This window comes from Lynx canadensis, chromosome B4 (genome assembly GCF_007474595.2).
Source record: "Lynx canadensis isolate LIC74 chromosome B4, mLynCan4.pri.v2, whole genome shotgun sequence".
Lineage (NCBI taxonomy): Eukaryota > Metazoa > Chordata > Mammalia > Carnivora > Felidae > Lynx > Lynx canadensis.
In genome coordinates this window covers 36,202,429-36,223,522 of record NC_044309.1, presented here as the reverse complement: position 1 = coordinate 36,223,522, position 21,094 = coordinate 36,202,429, and the positions used below count along the sequence as shown (strand labels likewise).

At 38.5% G+C, this 21,094-nt stretch overlaps 1 protein-coding gene across 11 annotated transcripts in view; it reads left to right on the top strand.

The window, feature by feature from the left end:
- Nucleotides 1-21,094, top strand: part of ERC1 (ELKS/RAB6-interacting/CAST family member 1) — a 517,187-nt gene that overhangs the window by 456,195 nt on the left and 39,898 nt on the right. For 8 of the 11 annotated variants that reach the window (XM_032593893.1, XM_030321381.2, XM_030321379.2 and 5 more), the window contains one exon: nt 15,528-15,716. In XM_032593893.1, coding sequence (XP_032449784.1) covers nt 15,528-15,716 — 189 coding nt within the window. Of the gene's footprint in view, nt 1-15,527; nt 15,717-21,094 lie in introns of those variants that run through there. The other 3 variants (XM_030321387.2, XM_030321388.1, XM_030321386.1) reach the window with 1 other exon arrangement.

The following is a 21,094-nucleotide window of genomic DNA, read 5'->3' as shown; positions in this document are numbered from 1 at the left end:
CACAAATGCCTTCTGTGACCTAGAATCAGAGGGTACATACCAGCACTCTTACCATATTCTGTTTCTTAGAAGCAAGTCACTAAGACCATCCCACATTTAATGGAGTAGAGTATCTCAGGCTCTACTTTTTGAAGAGAGGCATGTCAAAAGAATTTGTGGAGTTATTTTAAAACACCAGAGAGTATCAGAGTAGGAGGAGGGCAAGCCATGAAAGCTGGTGCAGTCAGCAGGTAGATCATGAAGACCTTAGTATGCCATGTAATCTGTACAGGATGGACAGAAAGAGAATACTGGAAACGAGAAGGTCAGTTAAGATTAGCTTCTTATTTTGTCTTGGAGAGTGATGCTGAAGGCCTGAATAGATGCAAGGATGGAAGAGTTAGTAAAGTGGGAATATATTCATTATCAAGAAACTTTGGTTCTTCTAAGAAATGTCTCCAACCGTTTCCAATCTTCTTTGGGTTAGAAAATAGAGAACATAGTATAAAAGCCCAGTTATGGTTTAGGAAGTTAACTTGCCCACAGGAACTATTCAAATAAAAAGCAGTGAATAAAGCCAAGGGGAGAAGCATCAAGCTGTGATCCACAGCCACTAGCTGAGTAACATAGCTCCTAACCATGTTTACAAGTCAGGTTACCTCTCCAGGTCTTGAATTTTTCATTTAGAAAGTAGGGCAAGGAGAAGGGGAATAGATTACCTACATGATCTTTAAAATTCCTCCCATCTAAAAGATGAAAATGAGTACAAGATGCTGTTTTGGTCCAATTAGTGTTTCACGCTTGTTTAACCTTGAGAATGTTTGACTCTATAGAAATATTTGACCTATTCACAAACATTTAAATCAGGATATACCAGTGTCAAGGAATTTTCACTGAATTTTTGCGGGAGCTGAAACTAAGTTAATTCTATTTAATTTCTTTATCAGTGTTCCATACATGTGATTGAAAATGGCTAACGTTTTCAATATTCTTATTCTAGTATTTTGCTGAATCATTTTAGTATCCTTTCTTTTCCATTTGCCTATTGCCAAATTCACTTTTCTATTACATCAACATTTTATTTTATGTTAATATCACTATTGATGCAAATAATATTCATTATGAATTGATTCTTTTATATATATATATATATATATATATATATTATTTTTTTTTTTGCATCATGATAAGTGTACTCTCTTTAATCCCCATCCCCTATTTTTCTCATCCTCCTACCCCCTCCCCTCTGGTAACCATCAATGTGTTCTCTATAGTTAAGTCTTTGTTTTGGTTTGTCTCTCTCTCTTTTCCTTTGCTCATTTGCTTCTTAAATTCCATATATGAGTGAAATCATATGGTGTTTGCCTTTCTCTGACTGACTTATTTTGCTTAGCATAATACTGTCTAGCTCCATCTAGGTCACTGCGAATGGCAAGATTTCATTCTGTTTTATCGCTGAGTAATAGTCCATTGTATATATATACACCACATCTTCTTTATCCATTCATCTTTCAGACACTTGGGCTGCTTTCACAATTTGGCTATTTTAAATAGTGCTACAATAAACATAAGGGTGCATGTATCCCTTTGAATTAGTGTTTTTCTATTCTTTGGATAAATACCCAGTAATGTGATTACTCGATTGTAGGGTAGTTCTATTTTCAGTTTTTTGAAGAACCTCCATCTATTTTTCACAGTGGTTACACCAGGCTACATTCCCACCAGCAGTGCATGAAGGTTCCTTTTTCTCCACATCCTCACCAATACTTACTGTCTCTTGTGTTCTTGATTTTAGCCATTCTGACAGGAGTGAGGTGATGTCTCATTGTAGTTATGAATTGAATTTTTTAACGGTAGTTATTATTTATTTCTTAACTAATCTGTGAGACAGTTATAAGAATTTCCTAATATTATAGTTACCCCACTGTCTGGAATTGATCTATTGTACGGATTGGCAAAGTTTTGGGTAAAGGTTTGTAGATTAAAAGCAACCATAGGTAATATGTAAATAAATGAGCATGACTCACAACCTGATATAACTTTATTTATGGATGCTGAAATTTGATTTGTATGTAATTTCCATATGTCACCCAAATATTCTTCCTCTCATTTTTTTCAACCATTTGAAAATGTAAAACCCATTCTTAGAAGATGGATTACAGAAAAACAGGCAGTGGTGTTAAATTTGGTCCACGGACTGTAATTTACCAGCCTCTGGTCTATTGCTGATCCAGCTCTTCTTTGTTTTTCTCATTACTCCGCATCCAGTGGTTGTCTCACCATCCACGGTTGGTGGTGGAGCGAAGCACAGTGATAGGGTTAAAAAGTCTTAGGGATCAGAGTGTCAGCTAAAATTATCAAGAATAACTTGTATTTTACATCTATTCAGATCTATTTTATAGATGATGAAACAGATTCTTGAAAATAGTAATAGTTAAAAAAAATAGTAATAGTTAATAATTATTGAACAAGTTTCCTCTGTGGTAGACACATGGATTATTACAATCACATAAAATACACTGTCCCCAAAGTAGCTTGTCCTTGGTCTCATAGCTAGAATGTTGCAGAGCCTGGAGTTAAACCAGTCTGTCTCCAGAGGCCATGCTTTTAACTACTGCACAGTATTGCTCCGTAGTTCTGTACTTCCTCACAGAGTTTTTGGTACAATGCAGACATTTTATAGCCACATAATGTGAGGAATACAAATCTGTCTTTCTGGTGAGGACAGCCTCTGGGTGAAAAAGCCTTTTTTCACCAGTCTTTGAAACTGGATGCCCAGTAATTAACATTACCAGCCAAGGGCCTACATGCTTATGGCTACAGTGTTTGAATGAGTCATGCTTGTGGCCACAGCCAGCCACATTGCCTTCCCTGGCAGTAAAGAATGGAGACTACTGTGTCTGCTTGGATTATAGTGCTATAAAGTATGAGATGCCCTAGCAGCTTTTTCTGGAGAAATATTCAAGTCGATAAGATTCTTAGTAAGATCATAAGATACAGAAGACCATCTAAGTTACTTTAATTCCATGGCTAATTAGCAAAAATTTCATGAGTGAAGTAACTAACATGAGAGCAGATAAGGCAAGCAGCCAGGCAAACAACTCTGCTTTCCTAGAAGGCACAAGTTGTAATTGCTTCAGGAGACACTGGGATGCAAGAGTTCCAGTTTAGAGGAGCCTGGCCCCTGTAATCAAACCGCATATTGTGTGTGTGTGTGTGTGTGTGTGTGTGTGTGTGTGTGCACGCACGCATGTGTAACATGTGAACCTGATGCTCTATTGTTGTGCACAAAAAAGTATGATTGTTTAGATGGGCATGTTAATTAAATCAGAGCTGAAAACCTTCAGGTGCATAGAATGTACAGCACTGAACTCACAAGATAGTCTGAGACACAAATGTCAGCCTTAGGATGGCTTTGCAGTATTCTTTGAAATGGTACATCTGGGAAATGGTATATGGATGGTGTATTAGATAGATGAATACAGAAGTACACCAGACCAAATGGTGTGAGACTTTATTGTTTAGGTGAGAATGGCAGAGACCTTGCTGCCTGTGGATGATCTAGGGCTTTCTAATTGTCGTCAGCAATAGCATCTCATACAGAAGATTACAGCTGCTGAAGCCTACAAAGCAACTTAGTGTAAAGAATCCCCCAGAACTGAGGGATGTGTGTATTTGGGCAGATTGCTTGAAGCGTGGAGAGAGCTGTTCCTCCTGTTAGTTGCTGTGAAAGTCTATGACACTAAAAGTATACTCCCTGGAAAGAGACCAAGGAAAAGCACTAGTGACATGAACAGATTAACATGGTAAAGGAAAGGTGTGTTCTACATTCTCTTGTTGCTTTTCCTCTTTGGTTGATTTTCAGGGTTGGAGTTTCCACTGCACTTTTTCATTGTTTCCTATTTTCTAAGCCCAATAAAATATTAGGTACTCTGATTATTTTAGAAACATGGTCTCTGTCCTTTGTGTTTCCCATGAAAACTGCTACAGAATTGGATGTGGGTCCATATGTATGGTAGCTTTATCATGAGTACCAAAAGCTGGAGCTAGAGGCTTGTAGATGAAACAAATTAGGAAGATTCTGTACAAACGTACCTTTTTCCCCCACTGTCAAGTCACTTTATAACTATACTAAGAGCCTCCTTCCTCTGTAATATCGTGTAACTTTACCTTCTTGCAGTCTAGATACACCCCCATTTCTAATTCGTTGGAACTTTCTCCCTTGGTCTGTTGGCACTCCATTCTTTTACTTGCAAGTACTACGCTGCTCTTCTCTTAGGATCTGTCAGCTCTGTCACAGAGTGTGTTGCTCTTTCCTCTGTTCCTCAGTTTCCAGTGGGACTGCTGCACTCTGCCACTGTACTTCAGAGCTGATCTTCAGTCAGCACTTACTGAACTCTGTATTGGATCAGAGGGAATCTGGGCACATGAATCCTTCTTCCAAAAATTGGGCCATATATACACAAAAAGGCTTGATTTGCCCCAGGTTACTTAATCCTGAATTCCTCTGGCTGTTAACTTATAACAGGATTTCTGGTATTTTGTCATAGTAACTTTTCTATCCTCAAATAATAAAAGCTTTGCTTAAGCATCAACTACTAGTAATAATGTAATGGTGATATCTATCAGAGTTTGTGCTTTGCTAAGCAATTTTAACTTTCAGAGAGGAGGAGGAGGGGAGATTAATTCAGTGACTATTTGGGAGGTTTTATTCTGAAATAAGAAAATGGGTAGAGAAAACCATCTTCTTAATTTTTGTTTTTCCCAAATCCTTTTTTTTTCCACCCAAAGCCTGGGTTACTCCCAAGGTAAAAGGGTAATGTCTGGAAATCATTAATCCATGGGATTTGTTCACGGTGTATAAGATTTTCAGAAAGAATTTGCTTTTTAAATATGATTTCCTGATTGACTACGGCAGACATAAATCCAGGAAGGACGGCTCTGTCAGAGCAGCCAAGATCCCTTTCCAATTCTCAGATATCTGACATTTTTTGGTATGTATGTGTGGAGTGGAAATACAGATTCTTCGTGTGGGTAGGTCAGGAGGAGAGAGAGGTAGAAGAGGAAAGGAAGAGAATGATGGTGCTACTGGGGCTAAAATAGGGCACCTTTCCTGGAATTAGCCTTAGCTCACTGGGGGCCTAGCTTTATTTAATGTATACTAATGAGAAGGAGAAGTTAAAGAGACAGACACCCTGTGTCTCCTGTCCTGGTACTGGTTTCAGTTCTTGAAGTGCTCTTTTATGATATTCAGAAACACTTCCATCCTCTCAGTTTGCAGATTTCTAAGCTGTGCTAAACCTGAATATAATGGCTAAGGGCCATTTTGCTCAGATCTTTCCTTCCATCTTGCCCTTGCCGTCCTCTTCCCACTGCAAGGATATCCGTGTGCCTTCTTATACACACCAAATCACGTGTCTAACCTGTCACAGTTTGTTTCCTGGTTATTTCTAACTTTAGCATTAAGAGATCAAATTCCTATATGAAAATTAGTTCTTCTCTAAATAGCAGAAATACCCATTTCTGATATCTCTCCACAGCTATAGATATTTTCCCCTGCGTTCCAAATGATAGATAAACTCTCCTCTCCCACCTGTACCCTCGTAGGGGGTACATTCTTGTTAAGCACTGTTTGATGAGGAGCCATGTCTACCATGTCTGTCTTCAGATAGAATGAGCCCCTCAGTGGCCACAGCCTATCAGTGAGCATTCTATAGTAGACTTCTAAATATCTGCATGGTCCTGCTGTGTTTGATTTGACACTAGAGTTGAAATAATAATGTGACTAATGGCAAACTGTCTCTGTCTACTCCTCCAACTCTTTTAGGTGTGTGTACACACACACACACACACACACACACACACACACAACACAGCTTTAACCTGACCTTAAAATAAGCTAATCACAAAACAGTCTCCTCCAGAGACTAGCCTCTGGGAGCCCTTATACAGATATGTTATCAAATCTCATAGTTACTAGATAATCATACTTGGCCCTTTTCTTCTCCGTATTCCTGTAGACTAGACTATGAGAAGGAGCTAGTGGATGTGTTCCCTATAATGTACATTCTTTGTTAGATCATTCCCTGTTTATTGAAAGACTGTCAAAGCCAGGAGGTTCCTTTTGTTTACCCTGGGTACCTCCACTTGGCCTTCTCTTCCTCTTCCAGTGCAATTGGTAAATGTACCATTGGAAAGAGAAGAAAATGAAATGTTGTGATAAGGTTGTTATTGTGGTTTGCCCAGCAGGCAACAAGCATGTTGCTGTTTTTCAGATCCATCTGTCTAGCAGACATGTAATAATGCCAAGAAGTGTTGTTGTGCATGACTGCAACAAACAATTATAGCAGGAGTACTTTAGGCCCCACACCTCAGAGGATCAGAATGGAGTGTGAGTTATTAATTTCAACACTCAGGTAGGTGCACAGGCATGCAAGGAGTTGAGGCCACCATTTTTGCTTGCGGCCAACTGCCTAACTAGTTTTTCCTTTTCAATGCAGCATCAGTATTCATTTGGCTCGCTCGCCTGTTCCAAAAGTGTGAACCTCTTTTCTCCCTCTTCTGCCTCATTTTTCTCCCCCATGCCTAGAATCTTTTCCCTGTAATTTCTCATTCATGAGTGAATAGCCATGGAACTTTAGTATAGAATGGGGTGGTCACTTACCTGTTTTATTGTGTACACTTTTAGGTGTACACACAAATACTTAACCCCTACATTGTTCACTAAAATACAATAAATGACTTATTGTGGAGAGGCAAGCCTTCAGCCAAGAACTGAATTGAAGATGCTTTCCCATCTTTATTAGCTCTTAAGAGCGAGGAAGAATTTTGGAGCATGCACCTATTCTTGGCATTTCTTAATCTAGCAGAGTGGGTGGTTTTCTTGAATCTAGTTCTCTTTCTCTCATCTGACCATATCTTCAGGGTGCCTACTATGTGTCCCCCTGATTGGTTAGCTTGTAGTAGCTTCTGTGCCTCATAGTAGCATTCTCTCCACTTAATGTCCATTTATCTGCACTTCTTCATTTGTACATACTTGTCTGCCCCCTTATTGGTAAATGATCTTATTTTCATGTATCTTACAAATTTCCAAGTGTTAAAGCAGGTATTTGAAATACCTACAGCCTTTAACATCCTCCACGAGCATATGAATAAAAGGGCCCAGTGGGAGATGCCCTTCCCTTACCAGTGGGCAGGCCCGCAACACTCTTGCTGTATTTGAGTAGCATTTATTATACTGCATAAAATAGGATAGGTTTTAACTAAATGAAGAGTAACTAGGCAAAATATAGTGAGCAGCTCTGTAGTTCAGATTTCAAGATTCATTTTATTCTGTACCCTGTTTCCTGTCTCCTTACAACTTTGAGTACAGATTTTTTTTCTCTCTCTCTGTATCCAGATCAAGAAGTAGAAAATGTTTTGTTTTGCTGAAGTGGTAGTATATACTTAAAGAAAAGTTGACAACGGATTTCTGAGCCATGAAACTAAGAGGAAATGACCACATGGTATTTAAAAATTTTTTAATGTTTATTTTTGAGAGAGAGAGAGAGAGAGAGAGAGAGAGAGAGAGAGAGAACGAACGAACATGAGCGGGGAACAGGCAGAGAGAGAGAGACACAGAATCTGAAGCAGGCTCCAGGATCTGAGCTGTCAGCACAGTCTGACATAGGGCTTGAACCCACAAATTGTGAAACCATGACTTGAGCTGAAGTCACACTTAACCAACTGAGCCCCCAGTTTTTTATAAAATGATTACCACTTTTGTTTGTACTTCAAAACCTGTAGCCTTTGGCAATTTTGATAGACACATTTAAACTTTAACAAACCATAAAGCCTTTTTAAAATCTAAAACCTTTGGAGAGAGTTTTTACTTTAAGAACTAGATATTTCTGTTTGTAGTAAGATTTCTGATTAACATTTATTCATCTCAGTGACCCAATAGTCCCTGAACCTGAATTCCTAGTGTAACTGAGTATTTATTCTTCCTTTACTCAGTGTTAAAGAAAAAAATTATCCATTCCCTTTTTAAAACAGTAAGACAGACTTTATTCAAGACAACTGTGGTAGGGATAGGAAGCAGTGCAATGGAGTTGTTCAGTGGGGAGAAAGATTGTGCTCAACAATCTTTGAACTGAATACAGTAAGGAAAACTGGAAATTCATGGCCAAGAAGCAGGGTTGGGATCAGTATATGGACACTTACCAAGACAAAACACCAGGGATAAGGGCACATTCTGGCTAAACTGACCTAATAAGATCCTTGCTGAAGGCAGGCCAGCAATCACCTGGAGAATGAGGGAGGATGAGGAACCTTATCATATATTGAGAGTAATCAAATATCAAGGATGAGAGATTCTTGATAAACCAATTTAGCAGAATTCTTGATAGAGCTAGACAATGTAGAGATGAGCCCAAAATTAGGACCAGTTGAGAAGAGAGTTCAGGGAGAACCTAACTAAAGTTTGGTGAGAATCTTTGCCACCAGTATATAGATAACATAATGAGAGGGTTAAGTGAGCCTAAGTGATTCCCCAGTCCAAATATTTCATTTACTATAGTAGTAATAGTAGGTCATCTGTAAGGGAGGCTGAAAGAACAGATTCTGCTTACTATAACACACCTATTTTAGGTACTTAGAAAATATTTATGATATAAATGATTGTTTTGCTTTTGTCATGATTTTTATTTTTGGTTTAGGAGACAAATACAGGAAAGTCACATTCTATAAAATTTGGGGAGTCAAATAGTTAAACATGAAAAATAGTTAATGAAGTAAGGGTTAGGATTTGGAGCCTTAACTTTAACTTGCCTTTAACTTTAGGTTATCTGTTAATTTTTCCTGGAATTTTGGAAGTTTATTAACTTACCCCTAAAAGAAAGGCAGCTATGCTATACTAGAATTGTTTTTCAGTTACTAGCCCTCTAAGTACAAAGTAAGTCTAAAGCTATTCTCTCTCTTGCAGGAAAAGTGTCTAGTGAGGGCCATTCTCAAAAGTATATTTTTTTCTATTTGGTAGGGTTAAAAATGGGTAAGACTGTACCACCAAAAACATTTAGGGAATCCATTAATTGTCCTTCTGTTTGGGCTTCAAATGAGAAAGCTAATTAAGAAGTTGGATCTCAGAGACCATTAAGAATAAAAAACTTGAGGAGTGCCTGGGTGGCTCAGTCGGTTAAGCATCTGACTTCAGCTCAAGTCATGATCTCGAGGTTTGTGAGTTCAAGCCCGCATCGAGCTCTGTGCTGACAGCTCAGAGCCTGGAGCCTGCTTCGGATTCTGTGTCTCCCTCGTTCTCTGCCCCTCCCCCACTTTCTCTCTGCCCCTCTCTCTCTCTCTCTCTCTCTCTCAAAAATAAACATTCAAAAAATTTTTTTAAAGAAGAAAAAACTTGAATTTTATAACCTTATATATGAAGACAAAGTTAAACTAAGCTTCACAGCACGGCACAGAGGTTTATTTAGCAATTTGTTTGCCTGAAGTTGATTTCAAAAGTAAACTTGAAGATAAACCATGAATTTATGCATTTTAATTCTTGTATACACTCAACACATTAGCTCCATTATTTCATGACTTTTTTAATGTAGAGTAGAACCACACCTTATTCTTAATATTCCCACCAGCTAAACTGGATATGGCATGACACAAAGGCATTCACTAAATGTTTGTTAAGTGAATTATATAACTTTTTGGTTTCAATATATGTCATTTGATATACTATATTTTTTGAAAGAACTCTATTCTTTCACAAATAACTGCATTTAAGTGAGAACATAACACAAAATTCCAGACTTTTGTAAAGAAACTTAACACTAGCCTTCATCTTTCTTATCCTGAAGTATATAATTGGCCAAGAAGATAAACTTAGTTATTGAAGGAGAAAAGACTTTGAGACTAGATTGATTAATTTTATTTATTTATTTATTTGGTTCTTTTTTTTTTTTTTTTTTTTTTTCCTTTTCAGAGTTAGCCCTCTGCTGGAGCCTCTAGACAAAAGTACAGTTAAGAGACTAATGTCTCTAGGCAGTTAATGTTATTTGTTCTGGGACTTTCTTGATACACCTACACTGGGGGACAGAAGTGTAATGATAACCCAGTGAGAAATCAAAACTACCACTAACTAGCATTTTTGCCATTAATATATGGGCAGGTGAACCTGTCTCTGAAGACTTCAGCAGCGGATATAAAGAGGAACAAGAAGATTTTATAGCCAATTAAGGGTAGTCAGCTAGCCACAGAAGAATCACAGCAAATGTAAAAATAATTTTCCAGGAACACAGTAAATGATGGATAAATGTTAGCTTTTTAAAAAATAGCATCTTCAGGGCATCTGGGTGGCTCAGTCACCCTTAACTTTAAGTCACTTAACTAAGTGTCTGACTTCAGGTTAGGTCATGGTCTCATGGTTCTTGAGTTCACGCCCCACATTGGGCTGTCTGCTATCAGTGCAGAGCCTGCTTCAGATCTTCTGTCCCTCTGTCTCTTCCCCTCCTCCTACTCACTCTCAAAAATAAACATTTTTTTTTTTAATGTTTATTTATTTTTGGGACAGAGAGAGACAGAGCATGAACGGGGGAGGGGCAGAGAGAGAGGGAGACACAGAATCGGAAACAGGCTCCAGGCTCCGAGCCATCAGCCCAGAGCCTGACGCGGGGCTCGAACTCACGGACCGCGAGATCGTGACCTGGCTGAAGTCGGACGCCCAACCGACTGCGCCACCCAGGCGCCCCAAAAATAAACATTTTTAAAAATGGCATCTTCTTGGGGTGTCTGGGTGGTGCTTAGTCCATTAAGTGTCCAACTCATGATTTGGACTCAGGTCATGATCTCAAAGCCCCATATTGGGCCTGTGCTGGACATGGAGGCTGAGATTCTCTCTCTGCTTCTCCCTCCCCTCCTCATGCTTGCACTCTCTCTCTCTCTCAAAAATAAAATATTTTTTAAAGTGGCATCTTCTTGGGGTGCCTAGGTAGCTCAGTTGGTTAAGCATCCGACTGTTGATCTCAGCTCAGGTCTTGATCACAGGGTCATGAGTTCAAGCCCCATGTTGGGCTCCACACTGGGCCTGAAGACTACTTTAACATAAATAAATAATAAATAATAACAAATGGCATCTTCCAAACAGCAAAATACTAGTTACCCCAAAATCTTAAGTTCCAAATAATATTGAGTACCTATTCACTCAGCCTTTATGATGAAGCTACGCCATTCCTTTTTAAATGAGTGCCTAGGGTGGATGCCTGGATGGCTCGGTTGGTTCTGACTCTTGATTTTGGCTCAGGTCACGATCTCACAGTTTATGGGTTCAAGCCCTGGTGTTGGACTCCATGCCGGCAGTGCGGAGCCTGCTTAAGATTCTCTCTTTTCTCTGTCTTTGTCCCTCCCCAGCTCATGCTCTCACATCCTCTCTCAAAATAAATAAGGAAATAAATAAAAAACAAAATTAAAAAAATAAAACCGGTGCCTAGAATGTGTTACAACGAACTAATCTATACTTAGAGTAAGTGTCTGACAAAGAAACAGTAGAGGGAGAAGAGAAAAGGAGGCTAAATAATGGACTAGTTAAAAGTCTTTCACTGTGCACATTCCATCCTGGTATTGAAGAGTCAAATGGTCTAAGAAAGTGTGTTCAGATATCATAGATACATGGGTTGCAGAAATGGAAAACTGGAATTTTCACTCACAGTCTACACTGAACAATACAGGAGCAATTCATCTGTCTTCCAAAAGACCTTTACCCATCTAATCTCACTTAAGTGGAAAGGAGGTTAAAATAAATACCTCAGAAGATCACTGTCCTCTGTCACCATATGTCATCAAATGCTGGCCTCTGAAGTCAGTTTGAGAATCTAGTACATAAGCAAATAAATCCTTTAGAGAAGAAACAAAGCTATCAGTAAGTCAACCAAAAATATCTTATCCCTTTTTGTAATTTAAATTCTTTTCCTTAATAATTTGGTAAATATTAAGACTAGGGGAACATTGCCTTTTGGCATTACATTTGATACAAGCAGAAATTAATCTTGATAAGTTCATTTTTTAACTTCATTTTGACAAAAAAAGATGTATAACTATTTTTCTGCATAGCTATGGAACTAAGCCTGACCACATTTCTGATAGTTTTTGGTAGGACTTCTTGCCAATGTACTGAGGTTGCATGTGGACAGAAGACATAACTTACAGATCCTGTAAGGCATCCTCATTCCACTTGACAAGCGTCCCTTTTCCCTCTTGAGATTAGGCAGTGGCAGTTCTACCTTGTGGGAAATGCAATTTCTTTTCTAAGTGGCCTGCCCAAGTCAGATAGGGGGAAAAGGAAGAGATAAGGGCATTTCCCACATGATTGACGTGGTTAAATGTGTCCCAGAGAGGCCAAAGTGATTTTTTTAAGAGGGTAGATTTGAGAGCTGTGCTACTTGGGCTGTTTCCTATGCCTTCACATAGTAAGCCCTATGGGGTTTTTTTGTTTTGTTAAAGCAATTCCTTTAGCCATGGGAAGAAAGGACAGACATCTGGGCTGTTGCATAGATGAATTTTTATTCTGGAAAGAATTTCAAATTCCATCATGTTTTAACTTTTCAATTTGGACTTTGAGGAATTATAGAGTGCAAAAGACTATCATGTTTTTTAGTCAGTTAGCACTTCAACATGAAATGCATTTAAATCAATTTAAATTTACCTTTAAGAACAAGGACATGAAAAATAAGTTTTTTCATTTCAAGTCATGTAGTAATGAGGTAGTATTTTTCTAAATGTCATTTACTATCAGAAATTTGACTTTTCCATTACTACCATTTATCACAGTGTCCCCTTCCTCTGTGGTCATATTCTTTCATGCCAGTTTGCTTATTCAAACAGTAATTACCTAAAATATCAGCTTTTTCAGCCTTGCAGCCCAGATGTGATAACATCTATAGTCCCCCCCCAACACACACACACACACACACACACACACACACACACACACACACACAGAATAAGTGGTATCCCAAAAGTGAATTCCCCCTCCCCCGCCAAATTTTTTTTATCAATGGAAGACAAGGCCAAGCTAAAAACAACAACAACCAAAAAGAAAGAAAGAAAGAAAGAAAGAAAGAAAGAAAGAAAGAAAGAAAGAAAGAAAGAAAGAAAAGAAATAGGGCTACATTGTGTGGAGGCCTCAGGGATGTGGTGTGTTATGGTTCTATTACCATGACTAGGCAGTTTAGTTATTGAAGTGCAAAGTGTGCATGCATTTAAGGGAATATTGCCTTTATATTGCTTTTAAAGATTATGCTTTGGAATTCTTTATAAAATTTTCTGCAGTGAGTGTGCATTTGTGGCCAGAAATAAAATACAATTCTTTTTGAGAGATTGGTGATGTTAGTGAAAAATTATCCAACTTCCCCACTCTCTAAATCCTCTGCTTTATTCAAAGAGTCCCTTCCTTCTGTGGTTGGCAGGGCCAATATGTCTATCATAGGTAGGAAATGCCAGCACAAACTGGTACCATGAGCCTGCTGATTAGGGGTTTCTTATAGAACCCAAGAGCTTTCCATACCAGCACCTAAGTGTTTAACCTTTATCCTTATAGAATTGTGTATATGAGTTTAAAAAACAAAATAATGCTAAGTTGATTTACTTTCTCTGGTTTGTCTAGCCAGGCTTCAACTTCTATAATATGTAATACTAGATAGGCCTAACCTCTGAACTCTGATCTCTTTAGTAAGCTAAAGATTGTTTTAGTCACTATGCCCTGGCTCTTCCCTCTCTTTTTTTTTTTTAAGTTTTTATTTATTTTGAGAGAGAGAGAGAGAGAGAGAGAGAGAGAGAGCACAAGTTAGGGAGTGGCAGAGAGAGAGGGAGAGAGAAAGAATCCCAAGCAGGCTCCACACTGTCCAGATGCAGAGCCCAATGCAGGGCTCGAACTCACAAACCATGAGATCATGACCTGAGCTGAAGGTGGATGCTTAACCGATTAAGCCACCCAGGTGCCCCTGGCTCTTCCCTCTCAATTATTTCATGGAATTAATATTAGAAAACACAGGAAATGTGATGTATTTATAAAGCCACCGTTAAAAACCATGTTTTTCCAGGAATAGGTAATGTTTGAATAGTACTCATAATGTTTATAACATTAAATGGATAAACAGTGTATCAAGCAAAATATGAAGTGTGATACTGTTAAAGTTGGTTTATATAAGTTTATTAGAAGACTTAGAAGAAAATCACCCAACATTGCAAATGGTAATGCCTATAGCCTATTTTGTCACTTCTTTTATACTTTTTTCCCATATTTTTCAGAGTAAAATATGTATTAATTTCATAAAATATGTAAAACTTTATTCATTTAAAAAAAACTCTTAAAGAGAAATAAAGGAAAGCAGCAGGAGCAGGCCTCTCGGGAGGCCAGGGAGAAATCAGTGTCACTTTTGAAAGTAATGCCAGTCCTTGTTTCTGTAAAGAAGATTACTGAGCTCCTTTATTCATTAGGTGGGTTAGAGGTGTCCTGTACATGAAAAATGCCAGCCTAGTGACATGTAACAGGTGCAGACCTCTGCCTTTTAAGCCCTGGGAACATTTTGAGAATTGCCAGCATTTTGGTGGAGCTTTGCAACTCTCACAGCTGCTATGTATCAAGCAGGTGCTGCTCTAACATTTCCTTGTTCTGAGTTGTGAGATCTGGCCCAACTCTTCCTAAACGCACCAGGCTTTGACCAACTACCAAGTACCTGACCAGAGTATTGTCATGAGAGCTGTCAAATGAAATTCTGGGGTAGAAGTCATCTGTCATGTGCTTCCAAGTGGAATCAAGGGATAGTTATTCATCCAGGGTAAAGGGAATACCAAAAAAAAAAAAAAAAAAAAAAGTGCAGGACTGTTTTTCAAGATAAACATCAAACCAGTGTTACAACTGAGAGAATTTCAGAGAGTCCTTGGCTGTGAGTCAGGTGTTTGGTGTTATATAAGAATTTATCAATCACTGTTTAAAAAGAATATTGGATACCTCTGTGAAATGAATGAGGGGCGCTTAAGCCAGGATGAGGCAGATTTAGTAATGAGTTCACTCATCACATCTCATGGCCAAGAAAAACTTGCACCTTCTCCAGAGACAGAATTTTTCTTCCATTCCGGGAGGTGAAGGAACACATGAAGTATATGCTGTCCAGGCTTTCAGTGAGCAAATTTCGCTAGCATTTTTTTTTTTTTGTAACCTCTTATAAATAAACGGGAAGAGAAATCATGAGGTAACTGGAGTCTTTCTGTATCATGAATGTCATCGTGGTAAAAACAAGTTAGTCCTGTGTTTAATCCCCTGCCTAAGTAAGGAACTCTCAGTTTCATCTTGATAGACTAAGCCAGCATTCCCTACCTGTCTCCCAAAAGGGGGTTTAGATGTGACAGTGTAAATGTGCAAGTGTGTGGAACTGTATCTTTTTATAATCCTGAAGATTTCAGTGGTGGTTAGAGCAGTTTGAGTCTTTGGCCAGTTTTCTTTGACTTGGAAGACAAAGATATTTGAACTTCTTGTTTCAGATTGACCTTGACTTTCCTCAATTTTTTCACTTCAGATCATCCAGCCCCTCTTAGAACTTGACCAGAATAGAAGCAAATTAAAGTTGTATATTGGACACCTGACAGCCCTCTGCCATGACCGAGACCCCCTGATTCTTCGTGGACTCACTCCACCAGCTTCCTATAACTTGGACGATGACCAGGCAGCTTGGGAGAATGAGCTGCAGAAGATGACCCAGGAGCAGGTAAGTCTCTCACTTGAACTTTGACAAGACACTGTTAAAATTCAGCTGCTATTTAGATTGATGCAGTAGGAGCTACCTTTGGAAACTCAGTGTCCAGATTCAGGATTCTTAGCAAAGGGTAGTTCTTCAACAGATAATAGGAATTACCATTTGCAAAAGTACCACTTTATTCTTCCCTCAGTGTGACTTGCTCAAGTATCAAAAAGGGCTGCTTAGCACTCTCAACAATAGCCAAATTATGGAAAGAGCCTAAATGTCCATCAACTGATGAATGGATAAAGAAATTGTGGTTTATATACACAATGGAGTACTACGTGGCAATGAGAAAGAATGAAATATGGCCCTTTGTAGCAATGTGGATGGAACTGGAGAGTGTTATGCTAAGTGAAATAAGCCATACAGAGAAAGACAGATACCATATGTTTTCACTCTTATGTGGATCCTGAGAAACTTAACAGAAACCCATGGGGGAGGGGAAGAAAAAAAAAAGAGGTTAGAGTGGGAGAGAGCCAAAGCATAAGAGACTCTTAAAAACTGAGAACAAACTGAGGGTTGATGGGGGGTGGGAGGGAGGGGAGGGTGGGTGATGAGTATTGAAGAGGGCATCTTTTGGGATGAGCACCGGGTGTTGTATGGAAACCAATTTGACAATAAACTTCATATATTGGGGGGAAAAAAGGGCTGCTTAGAAAGGAGAGGGTTAAGGACAGTCTGCTCATATGCCATGTGTTGTTTCATAGAAGCGATGACCACTGATAATTATGGGTACTGAAGGAAAATCTGAGTTAAGGATACTTGGATAAAGGATTCTTGACAAGTCAGTAGCATATATCTTCAGTTGTCTCTAGGGAACAGTGGGTTACAACACACTTAAGTTTTTAAGTAAAAGAACCATTCGATGAATTAGTTAACGTTGCTTCCCATGCTACATTTTCTGCCTACTGTTGCCTGTAAAATACCCAGTGATTCTCTTTTATTCATATTGTGATTTTATTTTATTTTTTGTTCTTTTGTTTAATAGAGAAAGGCTATTCTGGACAGAAAAACTGTGAATAAAAGAAACATAAAAATGAATGAGGAGAGCTATAGAGAGCAGACATAGAAAGTGAAGGAAAGAAAAGTTGAATAAATACAGAGAAAGAGAACAGTTTTTAAAACATTAAGTCTAAGCTCCTTTTGTTCCTAGTTTATAGATGGGGTTGATGATATCCCTAACTAGGCTATAATCATACTAACCAAGAGACTTAACTGCACTGGTGGTGTAAATTTACTAAAATTCTGCAGAATTTTGAAGTGGTATGCTGTTGTCCAGCTAAATCCTTGCTATTTGTTAAGCACTATTTGTTCACTTACAATGTGTGAAGGAAAATTGTGTTAAATACAGATACTTCCATGGTATAATGTTAAAGACAGCAGTATTAACCCACAGATCAAGAAATGCAGACTGGAGTTGTAGAGCCGTACTTACTTACCCCTGATATGGATATTGCCTCATAGAACACATATTTAACAGCCTAATTAGTTATCTACCTCACTTATTTAATTAGTAAAAAGGTAAGGCCTGCCTCTCAAATGTAGCATGTTGCCATAGAAATTTTAATTTCTCTCTTCTTGAAAGAGAAAAATCCAAAGGACAGAATGAAATTGGATTCCAAGTAGCTCCTTTGGATATTAATAACCATGTAGCGAAGATGCAACTGAAAGCCCACTGGAAGCAGAACACATGGCTGGTTAATTTTCAAAACTTTTACTTCAGGGGCACATAGGTGGCTCAGTCGGTTGAGCGTCTGACTTCTGCTCAGGTCATGATCTCATGGTTCGGAAGTTCGAGCCTCACGTCAGGCTCTGTGCTGACAGCTCTGAGCCTGGATCCTGCTTCAAATTTTCTCTCTCTCTCTCTCTCTCTCTCTCTGCCCTTCTCCCACTCGTGCTCACTCGCTCTCTCTCAAATAAACATTAAAATTTTTTTATTTAAAAAACTTTTACTTCAAAATTTTACAGAAGAACAATGCTTCTTAAAGCACTGACCATAGTAATGTATCAAAGTTTAACCGGCATTAAATTATTTCTTTGTGTAACAGCCTGTCTTTGAAATGAAGAAAGTATTTTAGCTTAGTTCCATTTTTCAAATATGCTTGAATGGGCTTAACTCAGTCTCTGTAAGGGGAAAAAAAAATCTCCAGGATGAGACCAAAATCGAAAATTTCGAACTAAGAATTTTTCAAAAAGTTTTGAGTGAATGAAACCAGGAATTCACTAATAGACTTGCATTACACGTTATGTTAAAATCAAGCTACTGTAAACATCAAAACAATTTTGCTCATATACATGAATTGTGTTAATATGTTTCTTCTTGATTGAGAATGTGCTTCAGTCACTGAAGTTATTGCTTGAAGTGTGTGAAGTTGTATCTTTAGCAGGCTTCCCTGGAAAACCTGGGAAACAGGAGACTTAGGTTATCTGTAAAAGAATACAGCAACCAACACCACCTTCTATTGGTGGAGAAACCAATCAATTTTCTGCCTCACCACAAGTAAGAATTTAAGGGAACAATGCAGGCTATTGAGAAAGATGACCCTTAATACTACAAAATGATTTGTCTATGAAAGTATTATGTTCAAGGTTTGACTTTACTTTTTGAAGCCCTAGAAACATATGACATGAATCACTGCCAGATACACCCATTGGTTTATTTTATGTGTATGTATTCTGTTTACATTTTTGTTTTGGGGATGTAGAGTCTTCTGCAACTGACATTTGTTATCCAAATCTGTGTGTCCAGTGTATTTCACTGTCCCCAGTAACACCCTCACGAGGACAGGACAGGAATCTTGTCTATATCAAGAAAGATGCTTAGCGTATAGTATCTGCTCAGTAAATATTTGTTGGATGAATAAGAGACAGAAGACAGTAAGGTAAATTCTGTACTCCTTATCACATCCTACAAGACTTTCTTTCATTTGGCTTATTTATTAAATACACATCCCTTCTCATCCTAGCCGTGAAGCATACCCAGCCACTTTGTTTTAAACTATTTACAGTTTCTATACTTCTGTCCTTTTGCTCATATTGATCCTTGTGCCTAATGTGCCCTTCCCTACTTTGTCTCCCTGGACAGTACCTAAATAGGAATCTGAGTTTTTTGTTTTTTGGGTTTTTTTTTTATGTTTATTCATTTTTTAGAGAGTGTGAGCAGGAGAGGGACAGAGAGGGAGCAGGGAAGACAGAGGATCTGAAGCTGGCTCTGCACTGACAGTAGAGATCCCCTTGCAGGGTTTTGAACTCATGAACCGTGAGATCATGACCTGAGCCGAAGTCAGACATTTAACCAACTGAGCCACCCAGGCATCCCAGGAATCTGTGTTTTTAAGCTCAGCTAAGACATCATTTCTTCTATGCATCCTTTCCTGAAACCCCAGGCAGAATGTGCTGCTCCCTCTTTAGGGTTTTTGTAGTACCTGTAACACTTACACTTACTTGTTTTCATATCTGTCTTCCCATTTTAAGCTTTCTGTCTGTTGAAGACATGAGCTGTATAATTTTCATCTTAAAATTAGCACCACATCAACAAGTACCACTTGCTCAGTAACTTAAACGAGTGAGTGAATTCTAGTGAGTTCTGCGTAGTTTACTAGTTTGTATTTCATATTTGAGATCCTTATTTCTCCAACTACAAAAGATCCTTCACTGCCAGAACCATGTCTTATATTTCTAAAGTGCCTAGCAGAATACTACGTGTATAGAGAATGTTTACTATATACTTAGCTGATTATTTATTTGGCAATCCAAGACAGTTTTCTCAGTGCCATTCAGTAGCTTTGGATAATCTGACTATTGATGTCAGGAACCCTTCAGACTCATCCTGAGTCATAATCCTATAATCTACAACCTCCTGGCCTATAGAAATATAATCTTATTTATAAGATTTATTTATAAGAGTTCCTGGAATTTCTTTTTTTTTTTTTTTACTCACTGGTTTTGATTTATGTATCCTGAAGCTCTGTTATTGAGTGCATATACATTAACGATTATTATATCTTCTTGATGAATTGATTCTTTTATCATTGTATGTCTTTCTTGAAATCTGATGGTATTCCATGTGCTTTGCCTGATATTAACATAACCGTTCTAACTTTTTTTAGGTTAGTGCGTGCATGGTATATCTTTTACCATATATTTGCTTTTAAGCTATCTATGTCTTTATATGTGAAATGAGTTTCTTGTCACAGATATATACTGTCTAGTATATATCCCACCAACCCAGAGGACACAGGTCTAGGGGGAAGGGCTGTCTCTTCCTCCGTGGTTCCAGAGGGCAAGGCTACCTCCTAGGTTTCAATAGGCTAGGCTATCACCCAGGGCCAGAGGAGTGGAGTTGCCACCCCAGTGGGCCTGGAGGAGAGAGCATCCAGCCAGAGAGGATTATTCTCAAGCCTTAAAATCTAGTGGAATTTGCCCTGTGAGGTTTTGAATTTGCTTGGGACCCATGATCCCTTCTGGAATAGGATTGGCTAGCCTATGCCTGTCCCACCATTGTATTTTAGAAGTAGATAATTTGGTTTCAACAGGTTCACATCTACAGAGGAATTTTTGCCTCAAGGTGAATCATACCTTGAGTCTTTTCCACATTTGATTTAGATAATATTTAGATGAGATTTGCAGTTTAGAGTTGAGGCTGAACTGAGTTAATACTTTTGGGCTGTTGGGGGATGCCCAGCTGGCTCAGTCAGAGGAGTGTGCAACTCTTGATCTTGGGGTTATAGATTTGAGCTCCAGGTTGGGTATAGAGATTACTTAAAAATAAAATCTTTAAAAAAAAAAAAAAAAAGGACTTTTGGGCTATTGGGATGGGGGTAAATGTGTTTTGCATGTGAGAAACACATGGAGGTGGGGTATTACGGGCTGAATTATGTCCCCTCAAATTTTTATATTGAAACCCAAACTCCAAGAATGTGACTGTATTTGGAGACAGAGCCTTCAATGAAGTAATTAAGTTGAAATTAGACTGAGAGTGCGGGCCCTAATCCAATCTGACTGGTTCCATATAAGAAGAAGAGATTAGAACATATGGAGAAACACTAGGGGTATGTGATCATAGAGGGAAAAAAAACATGTGAAGACACAGAAAGAAGGCAGTCATCTGCAAGCCAAGGAGAGAGGCCTCAGAAGAAACCAACCCAACCAACACCTTGATCTTGGACTTCTAACTTCGAGACCAGTGAGAAAATACATTTCTGTTATTAAACCACCCAGTCTGGTATTTTGTTATGGCAGCCTTGCATATTAATATGCCTTCTTTTTGAAAGCTATTCTTGTCTGGATATGGAATTCTAGGTTGACTCTTCTGTTTTTTAATACTTTAAAGATGCTGTTACATT